The sequence below is a fragment of the Cephus cinctus genome, unplaced genomic scaffold (assembly GCF_000341935.2).
Source record: "Cephus cinctus unplaced genomic scaffold, Ccin1 Ccin1_scaffold0132, whole genome shotgun sequence".
Taxonomy (NCBI): domain Eukaryota; kingdom Metazoa; phylum Arthropoda; class Insecta; order Hymenoptera; family Cephidae; genus Cephus; species Cephus cinctus.
The window spans coordinates 1,770,203-1,783,816 of record NW_014332865.1 but is presented as its reverse complement, the minus strand read 5'-3'; the positions used below and the strand labels follow the sequence as shown (position 1 = coordinate 1,783,816).

General features: G+C 35.6%; 5 protein-coding genes across 8 annotated transcripts in view; 4 read left to right on the top strand and 1 right to left on the bottom strand.

Annotated features, from left to right (window-relative positions):
* The first annotated feature begins 651 nt into the window (after nt 1-651).
* On the top strand, nt 652-4,726 carry LOC107263150 (tetraspanin-33). The gene is made up of 5 exons (XM_015730059.1): nt 652-1,110; nt 1,406-1,609; nt 1,686-1,859; nt 1,958-2,089; nt 2,200-4,726. Exons 1-5 carry the CDS (start codon nt 1,024-1,026, stop codon nt 2,434-2,436), a joined length of 834 nt encoding a protein of 277 aa, XP_015585545.1. The 5' UTR covers nt 652-1,023; the 3' UTR covers nt 2,437-4,726.
* Nucleotides 4,727-4,854: 128 nt separating this feature from the next.
* Nucleotides 4,855-8,537, top strand: LOC107263149 (fibroblast growth factor receptor-like 1). 3 transcript variants are annotated; one of them, XM_025080499.1, is made up of 5 exons: nt 4,855-5,188; nt 6,190-6,398; nt 6,506-6,719; nt 6,795-7,019; nt 8,428-8,537. In XM_025080499.1, exons 1-5 carry the CDS (start codon nt 5,101-5,103, stop codon nt 8,460-8,462), a joined length of 771 nt encoding a protein of 256 aa, XP_024936267.1. In that variant the 5' UTR covers nt 4,855-5,100; the 3' UTR covers nt 8,463-8,537. The 3 variants fall into 3 exon arrangements, with proteins under 3 accessions (XP_024936267.1, XP_015585543.1, XP_015585544.1); XM_015730057.1 differs by lacking the exon at nt 8,428-8,537 and having other exon boundaries at nt 6,795-7,575; XM_015730058.1 differs by lacking the exon at nt 8,428-8,537 and having other exon boundaries at nt 4,866-5,883; nt 6,795-7,575.
* On the bottom strand, nt 7,529-9,685 carry LOC107263151 (AN1-type zinc finger protein 1). Of its 2 annotated transcripts, none has more exons than XM_015730060.1 (3): nt 9,190-9,685; nt 8,097-8,856; nt 7,529-7,984 (listed from the first exon to the last, which is right to left on the bottom strand). In XM_015730060.1, the coding sequence occupies exons 2-3, from the start codon at nt 8,520-8,522 to the stop codon at nt 7,604-7,606; spliced, it is 807 nt and encodes a 268-aa protein (XP_015585546.1). In that variant the 5' UTR covers nt 8,523-8,856; nt 9,190-9,685; the 3' UTR covers nt 7,529-7,603. The 2 variants fall into 2 exon arrangements, with proteins under 2 accessions (XP_015585546.1, XP_015585547.1); XM_015730061.2 differs by having other exon boundaries at nt 9,184-9,338.
* Nucleotides 9,355-13,503, top strand: LOC107263153 (golgin subfamily A member 7). The gene is made up of 3 exons (XM_015730062.2): nt 9,355-9,456; nt 10,597-10,761; nt 10,915-13,503. The coding sequence occupies exons 1-3, from the start codon at nt 9,397-9,399 to the stop codon at nt 11,203-11,205; spliced, it is 516 nt and encodes a 171-aa protein (XP_015585548.1). The 5' UTR covers nt 9,355-9,396; the 3' UTR covers nt 11,206-13,503.
* LOC107263158 (G protein-coupled receptor kinase 5) overlaps nt 11,181-13,614 on the top strand; it is a 49,998-nt gene continuing 47,564 nt past the window's right edge. Inside the window, exon 1 of the mRNA XM_025080494.1 lies at nt 11,181-11,348. Coding sequence (XP_024936262.1) covers nt 11,210-11,348 — 139 coding nt within the window. The 5' untranslated portion in view covers nt 11,181-11,209. The remainder of the gene's footprint in view (nt 11,349-13,614) is intronic.

Genomic DNA, 13,614 nt, shown 5'->3' with positions numbered 1-13,614 from the left:
CTCGTCCACGCGAGTCTTCTGGATTTTGCCAATTCCGCGTTTATAGCGCACCGACGAGAGAAGAACACTGTGGACTCTCTATTAAAATACATATTTATACATATTATATTAATACATATAATACATATTATATTAACACTACAAAAATGGAGGTGCTACACGGATGTCAGCTCCAGCATCGCACTTTTTTAAAATCTCTTGAAAATGATTCAACAATAGGCTTTTTCAATAGTTCTCGAGAAGTTCTACAGTTCCTGATAGGTTTCAACAATCGTTCTGCTACGCAACATCGGTAAAATATGTATTAAATATGCTTGTGGCATCATACGCTTTAGTGCAGGCAGACGTGAGTTGCTTGCTTTTGTCATATTAAACTTACCGAGCTTACACTGTGCGATCGAATTTAGGATTGCAAAGAAGAAAAGTATTTAGGCAATATCTGATAAGCGGCCTCTTTCTAAGGGTTGCTCTGGGAATCAGTTGTAAGTTGTGGAGAATCTCTGCCCGCCAGGCTACCCGTTCGTGATCACGTTCAGCTCGGCTACGACGGGATATGCATTATCGACGGAGGCGATGATCCCAAAATTCTATTCCCGGACTCGCCGCTACAATTTAGCGCCATGTTTTTGGTTTCGCCTAAAACCGTAGCGTTGTGCATCTCCCTACTGACCTCTGTTGTTGATAAGTGACGAATATGTTGATGCGCGAGCATGGAACGTTGGAATTGAACCGTAATGGCTGATCCGAAGCAAGCTGTCAAAGAATGTTGCAGATTAGTACGATTTTAAACGTCGTTTTGCAAGATTTACAATTCAGTTTCTTACGCAAACAATTAAACATAAACAAAGAGTCGGATAACCTTATTCTTGGGACTTCATAATGAAATTAACGGGCATCATAGTGGCGTAGCTCATACATGAAGGTGGACGTATAGTTTGTGACTGTTTGGGACTAAGAGGATATAACATTTTTCTTGGAAAAATTGAAGCGACAATACTGGAAAAATAATTACTTACGGCCAAAATGAATAATCGAAGACGCACAACAAACTATACGTACGTTAGCTCGTGCGTAAAATACATGATATTTCTGCTCAATTTTGTCTTTTGGGTAAGTACATCTCTTCCAATATTTGTTTAAGATATTATGATTAGAATGTGTTAAACTGCTAATGCCGGAAGGTCCACGCCTATGTAGCATCATTTCTTTTTACAAACTAATTTAAATGTTAGCTCATAAGAAAAATATCTCATTATCTACACTTTACTTAGAAATATTTTTTATTTGATTTTTATTTTAAATTATGCTATAATTATGGAATTACATTCAAATCAAAGCTTAAATTATAAGTAATTAGATGTTGTAAATATTCTGTAATAGGAATAACCATTTTTTCTCCATACAGCTCTTTGGTGGATTATTAATTGGAGTGGGTCTATATGCCTTTGTTGATAAATGGCAAGCAACTGGTTCTGTGAGAGTGGAAAATGTTTATGATGTTGTTCTCAACATTTCTCTTGTGATGGTAATTGCTGGAGGAGTTGTATTTATTGTCAGCTTTGCTGGATGTGTTGGAGCACTCCGAGAGAACACTTGTCTTCTTAAATTTGTTAGTATTTGTATATGACATCTATGAGTATCATCATAGTTTATTGGGCCCTAATTAATAAATTATATCATTACAGTACTCCCTCTGCTTATTGGTATTTTTCCTTCTGGAAATGGGAGTTGCTATAGTAGGCTTTGTATTTCCACATACGTTGCAGTCACTTTTAGAAGAATCATTTACTGACAAAATCATTCAAACCTATCGAGAAGATCCTGATCTTCAAAACTTTATTGATTTTGGCCAACAAGAGGTAAGAATCTTCTCTTATAAAATATAATAAAAATTATGCATTAAAAAATACAGCTTCATGCAGTGGGTTCATAAAAATAAGTTAATATTTTTCAACAGTTCAGGTGCTGTGGGTTGAGCCAAGAGGGTTACATGGATTGGGGAAAAAATGAGTACTTCAACTGTTCTAGCCCTAGTGTAGAACGCTGTGGTGTACCCTTTTCCTGTTGTATGAATGCAACGTCCATTTCTGTGAGTTTATCTTAATTACTATTTGTCTTAAAAGTGACTCGACAATACAATCTAGGTTATTTTAAGAAAGGGGGCTCTCGACAGTAATATTGACGTTTGGAATTTCACAGAGTGGTCTGATCAATATAATGTGCGGATACAAGGTTCAGATGTTACCAGTATCAGAGGCCAGTAAGAAGGTATGGACAAGTGGCTGTATAGAAATTGTACGAAGCTGGGCAGAGCGTAACCTTTATACTATAGCTGGAATTGCGTTGGGTATTGCTCTGAGTCAACTATTTGTGATTTATTTGGCAAAAACGCTGGAAGGACAAATTGAGCTGCAGAAGTCGCGCTGGCACTCCTGAGCCTGACCTCAGGCCACCTACCGCTACCAAGTCAATTCCTCAGTCAGTCGGCAGGTGGCCAGTTGCCAAACACGAGGCCAGGAAGCCGAGACCAGTGTAAACGCTCGAATGGCACTGCTCGTCCTGTTCGCCATCTCTCTCTATGTCCTCTGCATTCTCTCTCTGATCAGGCTCATACTGTACTTCAGGAACTATTTTCAGTCGTATCTTCGTAGAGGGTAATTCGTATACTTCCACTTAAATGAAAGATCACGTAACCGATTGCCTTATATCTGTCGAAATATTTTGTTCTTGCGTCACCACTCTGGGTAAATTATAAAGAATCTCCTGGGTACCTAGATTAAACCCAATTTTCGTTTTACGTTGCATTTACAAGAAGTCTTTATTTTCTCATCAGTATTTCTCAAATTATTCTACAATCATGGCTCTCAATAGTTAATGGACTCAGGATCGAACCCTCTGAATAGTGAACATCCCTTCCCTCTTGATTTACTGTTGAGAGCAGCAAAGAAGGGTCTAACGGACTAGATGTTCGCTAGCGACAACTGTAGACCGCTTTTCGTCCGTTGGTCATTTTATTTGGAATGGTATTAGAGAGCAGTTGCTTAAGGAAAAATATGTTCACTATTGAAGGGTACACTATTGAATTTATTCGTAATGATTAACTTAAGAAACACAGCTTCCAGTTAATTGTCTAATTCGATGAGGTATTATTTTGAATATATCTTTTGTTTTCTACACGAAAAGTAATATTTACAAGCGTTTGAAATATAGGTCCAACATATGATAATTAATAGAGTATGTTTAACACTAGTATTAACAAATTTTGTATTTTTAAGTATTTTTTTTTTATTGCTTAAATGAAAGCACCCGTACTCAGTGACGCGAGGTGAAATATCTTAACACGTCCAATGCACTAATCCTAGCCACCTATTGAATATTTTAGGGTTGGCTGTGCCGTTCCTCCCTTAAAAGAACTTAGCCTGCGAATGCATTTCGCGTCAGAGAAATCAACATCGTGGACTTTAGATGGATTCTTACTCATAATGATATTCAGTTTGCTTCAGATATCATTGAAATGTGTGTATCGTAAAAAGAACGCACATCTTTTATGTAACAATTGTATTATTTAATTAGCTTGAGACGGTCATTAAGCACAATTAATGAACTAATTATCATATAAACCATCTTAAAATGAATTTGCGCTTTAGTTTGGCATCGCTATTAGTTCGTCGAGAGACTCGATAAACGAAGAAACTTCCAGTGCCAAAATCTGACCATCGTTAAATCTCTAGCGAAATTTCGGTGCATTTGCTATTCTTTCTTTTAACAAGATCTGACAATAAGAGTGCATAAACTTATTAATTTTTATTGTTGTAAGTACGACTCTATGATCAATAGTTTGTTATAAGGTATTTGAGTCTTTTAATCTACTTTTTTTTATTCAAACGGATATAACACATGTGAAACAAATTGACGTAAACGAGTGAGACACGACCGTTATCGCATTGATTTTCGCAAGTTCTCACTATATAAATTTAAAAAAAGTATCTCCGTTCTCTGTTCGAACACTCGCAGAAAAAAAAACCGTCGAGAAGAACAACTGGGCTAGAGCACTCAAATTTATGATCGCGCAACGTCATAAGCGTTTAATCACACGTAACATTATAACGTGCAAAAGTTTCGTTATGGAAATCTAAAAATGTGTATCCATTCTTGTTACAAAGAAAATTAGACCCAATACCATAATAGTTTCCAGAATTTTACGTGATAAAAAGCTGTCTATTATTTTTAAAGATTTCGTAACAAACTGACTCAACATTGGAATAACAGTGTTCTTATCTGGTCACTGGTATTGCATGTGATATCTTAATGACAGTTCACACTTGATGAACTAATCATTGTCAGGAATCTCCACCATATTAGTTATTATTTATCTCGTGTATACATTCGTCCTAAGCCGTTGCTTTAAGTTCGATGTTCGTGATCATAAAGTTTGAAATTGTATCAGCTAATAAGACGGCAACATTGGGGGACCATGTGCATAAGCAACTTGACTTTTCTTCTTCTAATAATCAAAACTTAGTACAATCATCGTAAAGAATCGACTTTCGTTCACATATGCGAGATTTATCAGAACAAAGGACATGTGAGAGATACTATAGTGTTTCGCGACGGTCGTGTCTTACTATTGACGTGATAGTATCGTGTAGAACCTTACCTAGTTTTAAGTACTATATAGTGTAATATCCTTTTGCCACCACAGTGAATAAACTACGAATAAACTAGACGGTTCCGTTAATCAATTTATAGAATCCATATTAGAGCTCAAAGTCTTTCATCAAAACATCTCTATATACAAGACTTTTAGGTATAAGATATTTTAATTGGCGTGGTATGTCATGTGTATTTAAGGATTAAAGAATCTTATTGATTTGCTCTCAGCAAATATTGTCAATCGGATATGCCGTAGTTTGATTCTGCTTTATAGGCTATTCAGACAGAATATAATGTGTAATATATATATATGATGTTACGTATAGTTGCCAATGGGAGTACCGGGTTTGATATCACGGCAGGGACAGCGGAGCTTATCTACCTGAGATAATATATTTCTTATATATCAGTAGCTTGTGTTCATCCAATAATGTCTAACACACATGCATGAATTTTTATCAACGTCCAGCTTGTGTTTGTCCATCTGTCCCTATCGGTAGCCGATATCTGTGGGAAAGGGGACCAACAAAACTACGTATGTTGAACTACGTTTCCTACAGTCAATCAGCTTGGGGCCATAAAACTTGTACGGAGTTCAATTTCGAGCTGTTCGATATAAAATCTTTGCACTTGCCCTAAAAATGTAAATGGTATTCGGTTAGGAAAAAAACTATCAGGCGTATGTAATTAATGCGGCTTGCAATGTGCGCACTTGGCAATGGAATTTTACGAATATCTTGTACGATCATTGTGTCTTAACGTAACGCAGTGAAAATATTTGTAGGTGGTGCGGTTGTTTTGTGAGAAATTTTTTATACAAACCTTATTGTTAATTTTCAACAATTGCTATTTATGCTACTGCTGATTATTATTAGTTTTTTAAAATGAAAAGTGAATTTTGAAGCCGGTTGAAATTTTTGTGAATCATTATATGAATTTTTATAATTGAGGGTAGAGATTAGTAAGAATAGTCTATGAATTTCCTTTGAGGGTCACATCGGGCCGCATACTGGCTACGATCTAAAAATATCAAAAGTCAAACAAGCCGAGTACGGACTAATAAACAGATCATAAATATTAGAATTGCTCCTGGTCGGAATGAAATAAACCAGCACTTTTAACTTTGGGAATACTTCAAAGGAACAATGTATACGGGCGCAGTAGTTCTCTTAGCTGTGAGCTTAAGTATTGCTGTCATTGCTGTTCCTAGACAGGAATCTGAGTTTCCCAGTAAGTTTTTGATATCTTCATTTGTTGTATACAATATTTATTGCGTATCCGTGCAATAAAATTATATAGTACATTAACTTCTCTTATGAGACTGTATTAGCCGATGCTTAAGGCGATCGTAAAATGTTAAATTCAAACAAATCAAGAAGCACGCACAACTCCGCGTTCGAAACAGCACGAGTCGTAAAAGCTTATGATTTTTCCCCAATTTTAAATATCCTAATTTTTGTATTTATAATGTGTATAGTTTAATTTTATATGTATACTCAGTAATATTGAGATACTCATAAGGTACATTCCATATAGTTCTATCATTACTGACGTACTGGTCAGAAGCAGAGAGTCAACACAATTTAGAAACTTTGGATTTTGGTGCTAGTAAAGAACTAGTTGATGGCAGTAATATAAATACACGAGGGAATGTAATACAGGCACGTGCTGGTCGAAAGATACATCTTAAATGTCAATATACAGCGCATCATTCATCGCATCGACAATTACAGTGGCATTATTTGGTAATTATAAAAGAGATATGTCTATTATCATAGTATAAATCAAATAGTAAATGGTATAAGTCAATCATTTAATTGTAATCATATTCTCAATTCTGTCTTATGCTCAGCCTTGTGGATCTGGACATAATCAAACTTCATGTAAAGTCGTGAGAAGTGCGCTGACTACTGACACTGAATGGCAACTGGTACAAAATCAAAACCATCTTGGTGAACTAGTTTTAGAATCGCCTACGAAGGCTGATAGCGGTTTGTACAAGTGTACCACGATACGTCACGACCGTACTTTTAAGGTAGTGCGCATGTTCCAGCTTGAAATAATTGGTAAGTCCAGCATCGTGAAGAGATACTGTTTTATGAATTAATTTACCGGCATACATGTTTTTTGTTTCATGATAGATGGTACAGTATATCGACCAGAAATAGTAGAAGGACCTTGGAATGTCAGTGTTCCATGCTGTGGTGAACAAAAAGTATCATTGCAATGCCGGGTGCGTTCCAGTATCCATCCGAACGTTGTTTGGTTTCGAAAATTCAGTAGTGTCCCTAAATCGAATGAAGAGAATGCGATAACATATCGAGATGCCGTTTGGAAAATGTTGCCGAGTAATCAAATATATTTAGGTAATCAATTATACTTGTCAAAATTAAGTTTTGATCGGCCAGCTACTGAAGACACTGGCTACTATGCGTGTTTGGCAATTAATTATAAAGGGTGGACCATGCAGGGTGCTGAATTAACAGTGTATCTTCCATTGAGTTTTACGCCACTTAGTAATTCCAGTCGTAACGAAGATTGGGGAAGATTTCGATTTTCTGGTCTCTTCTTGATACCGGCGTGTCTTGCTCTTGTGCCCGCTTCGGCATGGCTTTGTTATTTGTATCATAAACTTCGGAACAAGCATACCACGCCGTTTATTAGTTGAATCTAGCTAATATATAGGTACCTGAACTTAAAAATATCGATAGCTATGTTGGCTTTTCATAAATTATTGAAAACTGGCAGTTATTTCCAATTGAACGTACTACAGGGAACTCTGAGATTAACTGTAGTGAAGGCATATCTGTGATACTTTTTAATGAATGGATTATTGTGGATTTGTATTTTTATTAAGAATAAAGGTTACTTCATGTACGTTAATAAAGAGTACTGTAATTAATGCAGTGTTACGATACAAAATAAGGATTGTTTTACTATTTCATAGATTTTAATTGTATAAAGATGAATCTATTTCTGCTGTATCAGAATATTCCAAAATTAAACTTTGACCGTCAGTAAGACTGGAACTGTCCAATAGTTCTGATAAAAGTACATCCATTTTTTCAGACACACAACTTCCACTGATATGATGAAATAGCTTTAGTTTTTTTGCACTTGCTACGTTATTCGTATTTGGTATACCAAGGATACTTGCTAGGCCATCGATGGCTCTGCCAAGAGACCATCGAACACAAACAAATGCAGCTTTTGGTTTTCCAATGGTTTTAGCAGAATTTGTAATTGGTGGATATATGAGAAAATATCTTCGTTCTGTGGATGGTATACTGGTTGGACCAAGAGCTTGACCTTTCAATCGCATTAACTGCACCTAGATAAGCAGACGAAAAATTATTACAGTACATTACATATAGGCAATTTGAAGGAAATCACATTACTGTTAATTACAAAAACTCTAAATCCTTCATTTCAAAGCTACATACTTTATTAGCCATGGATGTATTCTTTGCCTTCTTCAAAGAGTTTGTAATTTGTTGATCTACAGTTGCCTTAGCTTGTACAAATTCCTGTTTAGGTTTCTGCCATTTTTCCAATTCTTTGGCTTTTTGTTCCTCACTAATTTCTAAACAGCCATGGTATCTATGTGCAAGACAAAAGTGTAATCTGCACTTGACACAATTCATTTCAACAGGTGAAGTTTGCTCACAAGAATCTTGAGAACAACAGTAACTAGCTGAATTTTCTTTTGTTGATACGACATTATCAATGAATTTTGAACAGGCATGGGATGTTACATTAAAATGTTTCTTACAGAAAATTGCCTGACAATGAAGACACGTGAATGGTAAAAAATCTAACTGTTTGCAGCCATTAACAGAGCAACGAATCCCAACACTAGGAAACTCCATTATAATACACCTAATATAACTGATATATTTGTAAAGAAATAAATGATCTGTAATAAATATCTCCCAATGATTTTTGTAATAAACTTAATTATGAGACGGAGTTGGAGAATGCATATGGTTTTCGCTAAGTGTGCCAAGTGCAAGGTTATTCCATTTTTGCTCAAGTTCTTTAAGTGTCATATGAGAATCGCCGTTATCACTTTCAGGATCAGGTAGTTCAGTTTGAGGTACTATAATTTCATCAATTGGAAGCCGTTCCTTTCTCCAAGCATCGTCAATCAGATCCAACAATCTACCATCTCCACACACTTGACTGTCCATACCGCGGAATCACCTGTAACAGTACACACGAAAATTTACAATTATAAAAAAATAATATTTCATAAAAGAACAATAAAACTGCTGTATCATTGTTAATAATAGGTTAAAAAAATTAAATCACATTGCAGTAGCTAACTTTTCAATATTTATGATCAAGTCTTTCTTATGAATGTCTTATTACTATACTAATCAATTACAAAAAGATTCCTACTTTATACTGATATTTTATGAAATTTCTTGCTTACTAAGTTATCACAACAAAAATAAAATAACTTCATTGGAATGTGTTAACGAGTCACAAACTATAATTTAACAGAAAAATAATAATATACAAACTTACTTGTACCTTAACTTTATTACCAAATTTTAAACACTTTTTCTCTTAACTACGATATTTTAATATAGTATTCACTAAGATATATTACTCCGATTGTAGAACTTGTAAAATGGAACACAATAACATCGTTTTCCGCTCAACATAGTATTATGTCTAGTTCATGCGAAACCAAGAAGGACATGCGCTAGCAAGGCAGATATATTCGTTATAGATATCATGAATAAAATATTACATTTAGCACGCAAAATGTTCACCATCAACAAGTCCATCGTTAAGGTAAAATAATTTTCTCAATAATAATCAATTAGCAAGTGAGTTTAACTATATTTACATTTTAATATTATCGTCGCATATAAAAACAAACTATAGCTAAGCAGTTTGACAATACAATTTGCAAGAATTACTGCAAAGTTAAAGTAGCAAATGAAGTAGAGCAGCACATTCTTGATTGCACTCGTTACCAGTTTATAGTGCAACCTACAAATTCAATGAACGGGTAATAAATAACAAAGCGTGGATTAGTTTTAAAAGAGATCAAGAAATGGAGGATGAGTATGATGACGAGAGAGCAGAAAGGCGTAGTGTGTCCGCGCATTATTAATGGCGACCAGGTCGTGCGTTCGCCTTCGATGGGAGAGCGCGGTGTCTCCTTATCTATTTGATAAAAATTTCAGCTGAAAACTGATAATTAGTGAGTATTATCCGTGCAAAGCTATCGGCGGTTGCGGGTTTAATATTGCTTGCTTTTTCTTCTTACCGCGTTCACGACGAAGCTCAAAATGTCCCTGGTAAGTTCGTACTACACGCACTTTCTCTCTCTGTCTTTCATTCTGGATCCTGTCAAAACTTGGCCAAAACATTTCCGAATCTTGAAGATTCTACAATCCCCTTTATCACGATAACACGTCAGTTTATCTTGTTTTATTTATTGGGATTATTAGTAGCAAATGAACCTTTTCTATATGCTTGGTTTAACTACGCTTTTTGAGTTTCTCATTTATTACCCTTGGGTCATGGATTATTTTTTGGTTAGATGTCTCATGGGTCTGTTATTTCATTTGCAAAGATAGCTATTCTATGTAAAAAGTTAGGTTAAATTCTTATGCTAATTTTAATTGGTTTATTTGATGGGTACATTTAGTTTGCATGTTTGACTTAAGACTGGTTTTGACGTGTCGGTATTGCATGAAGGTTGCATTCAATTATTTTATTAGCTTAAAAATGAAAAATAATTTTTTATGGAACTATAAAGCAATTATTGAATGAGAGTACTGAATGAAAAACCACTTGTAGATTTCAGATTCTTACTACAGATATGTTATCAGATAGTACATTGATGAAGCTTGTGAAATTTATTGGACATGAAAAATATATGTAATACATATCATAATTAATGGATAAGTTTGTATTCCACAGGGAAATCACACAGCTCTTACACCTTTGGAAGACATGTCAGGTGCTCGAGGTCAAGGTGGAGGAGGGCCACCTCAAAATTGCCTGAAAGTTTTTATTCAGCGAGATTACAGTGAGGGTACTATGGTCAAATTTCAAACTAGATTCCCTTCAGAACTTGGAGACAGGGTATGTACTTTTTTAAATCAAGCTTTATTCTTTGATTCTAAACCTTGTGTTGCATTACTTTTAAATTCCTTAAAACAGTAAATAAAAATCGCTAGTATCATTAACAAAGTATATAAATAAATTTATTAAATAATTTCTCTTTAATTTCATTAGCTGGACAGACAATCCTTTGAATACACGATCAACCAATTGAACAACTACTTCGCTGAGGCAGAACGTGCCAGTTGTTCAACATACTGCGAAGGTTGCCTTGCCTGTCTAACTGCCTATCTAATCTACATCTGCACGGATACACATTATGAAAAATGTTTGCGGAAAGTGGCCAAATTCGTGAATGAACAGAATGACAGAGTGTACAGACCACGAGGATTACTCCTCACAGACCCAACCACGCGAGGTCTTAGGTTAATAGAAATATCGGTCCTGGATAGACCCGCGTCGTGACTGCATGTTAGCCGATCCACGGAGTTCTTCATGTGACCCGCTCACCTTCACCATTTCATCAGAAAGACCCACCCACAGGCTGTTTACAGTGTATCAGGATGTCGTAGCGTCCCAACCTGGCCTGCCTCCGCCAGTCGCGCGAGGTGAGTTTTAACAAACTCGTAGTGGGATAATGAATCAAGAGGTACCGTGAGTACCTTGTTCATTTTCCATGCAACGACTAAGGATCTTATACTACTGTGGCTACATACTATTATTATTACTACAACGTCATTGTGACTGGGAATATCATGCACGACTACTGGTTTTACTATTACACGATATGAAGATTGACTCCCTCGTCTCTTGGCCACGACTTGGGCTGCTACCGCGTAGATAATTAAAACTGCGTAAGATAACAGACGTTAAGGGCATCTTTTAGGAATGCAAAATCTTTCTACTATTTACTTTTTGGTATTCCTGGTATTTCCCGTTAACGTGCATTCTGGTTACGACAGTGAATTCCTTCGTTCAATACCTGCAAGATTTGGTGAAGCGCGAACCACTGCCTTTTGCACAGTGAAAGAGTTCATTCTCATTTCGTAGCGGCATTCCCGTTAGCTACGAGCGTTATCGTTGTCGATCCCCTCATGATTCATGATTTATCATGGATGCGTATTAAAAAAAAGGACTTAACAACGGTATCGCCGTTAGTTCAAATTTTCTATAATAATCCACGTGCGAGGAAAATATCTAGAAAATTATATGGAAAACTTATAGAACGTGGTTAGCTGATTATTATTTCTTCTATTATATGTGTCGGCATTGTTCAAGCGAAATTCCTTCGTTGCTTGTTGCATTTACAGAAAGGTACTTAAGGGCAATAGATTCAGTTTTTAATTACACGAAAGAAACATATCTCTAGCAAAGGTGGTATCGAGCGCCATTGTGCGACTTGATCCTATTAATTTATTTTATTTTTTTTTCGGAATACCCAATGATTTCATGGATAATAATTTATGAGGAATACGTTCCAAGGTTCTTAGGTATTTACATAATTGTTACTTCTTCCTTCCACGTTATAGCTTCCATCGTTATCTTTTTATTGTATCATGATATATGGTAGGAGTGGGTGACGATCCTTTTTTAAATGCAGTTCATTTGTAATTGCTAGGATCATAGGTTGGACGTTCGATGGAACATGCATTCGCTGTGCAAATTGGGTCGAAAAAAATACTCGCGAAAGTGATTTGCGATGAGGAATCCATGGATTGGCTAAGAAAATGAAAAAAAAAATTCATAAAAGTGAAAAAACGTTAAATTGATAATTTAATATTATAGCAAATGTACGATGTACGAGGGAGAGAAAATTAGGACACTTCAATTTAAACGATATGCAGTAATCGGGAATGGGCGGTATTGGAAAATCACATGCAATTATTTTCCTATGTCCATCAATTTTGAAATGACTATACAAGCTTACGGTGCACCTTGACAATGGGAATAAAGAATAATGAGACTACGAGCAACTTTTTTTACAACATAACATCTAAGTACCTCTTTTACAAGACATTAAAAAAATATATACTAAGAGAATATATGTATATTTATGAGACTGTTTTTCTTCTTTTCATGACATAACTTATCCCATTCTTGCCTGAATAATTATATGCACGATATTTTGATATATTATTAAATGATTCCAGCATATAAATCTATATTATAACATTTCAGCAAATGTATCAGGATCGTTGAAAACAGATTTTTCCAACTTTTCACATATTCAAGAGAAGAAAATTCGACTAGTTTTTCTCAATCATAGCCGCCTCTTCCTGATTATAAAAACGAGATGAATTCTCGTGACGATAGGACGACTTGCGGATTCGTACAGACACATGAAACAGCGCATCACTGCCTGAGCATATATGTACATATATGTATAGTAGTTTGTCCTCGGTGCCAGGTGGGTCGATTGTAACGAAACTCAATTTAAAAAAAAAGGAAAGCTCTCTCTATTTGTCGAAGCCCCAAAAGCCACCGAAGACGTCGATCGTGCGAATTCCGTTATGTAATCGTGACTCCAGGATGACGCGTGCACCAGGTCGTGCGGTATCCCACGAGTCTCCCTCGACAATTGTAACAAGTGAATTGCATAATATGTAAATAGAACATTATCGACCTATGGATTATTGAGAAGTAACAGATTGTTATAATTAATTTAATAGTAGGACCAAATAACTGAGAATTAATAATTATAAATGATATCATGGTTTGAATGTAATTTCTAAATGTTTTATTAATAAAATCAGCGTAAATCCACTCCTTGCAGATCTACAGCAGATACTCCATTGGTCTTTCATAAAATTGTTCACTTATTATTTTTCAATTTTAATCTACTTTGTGGTATTTTTTTTTTTCCATTACTTTCTC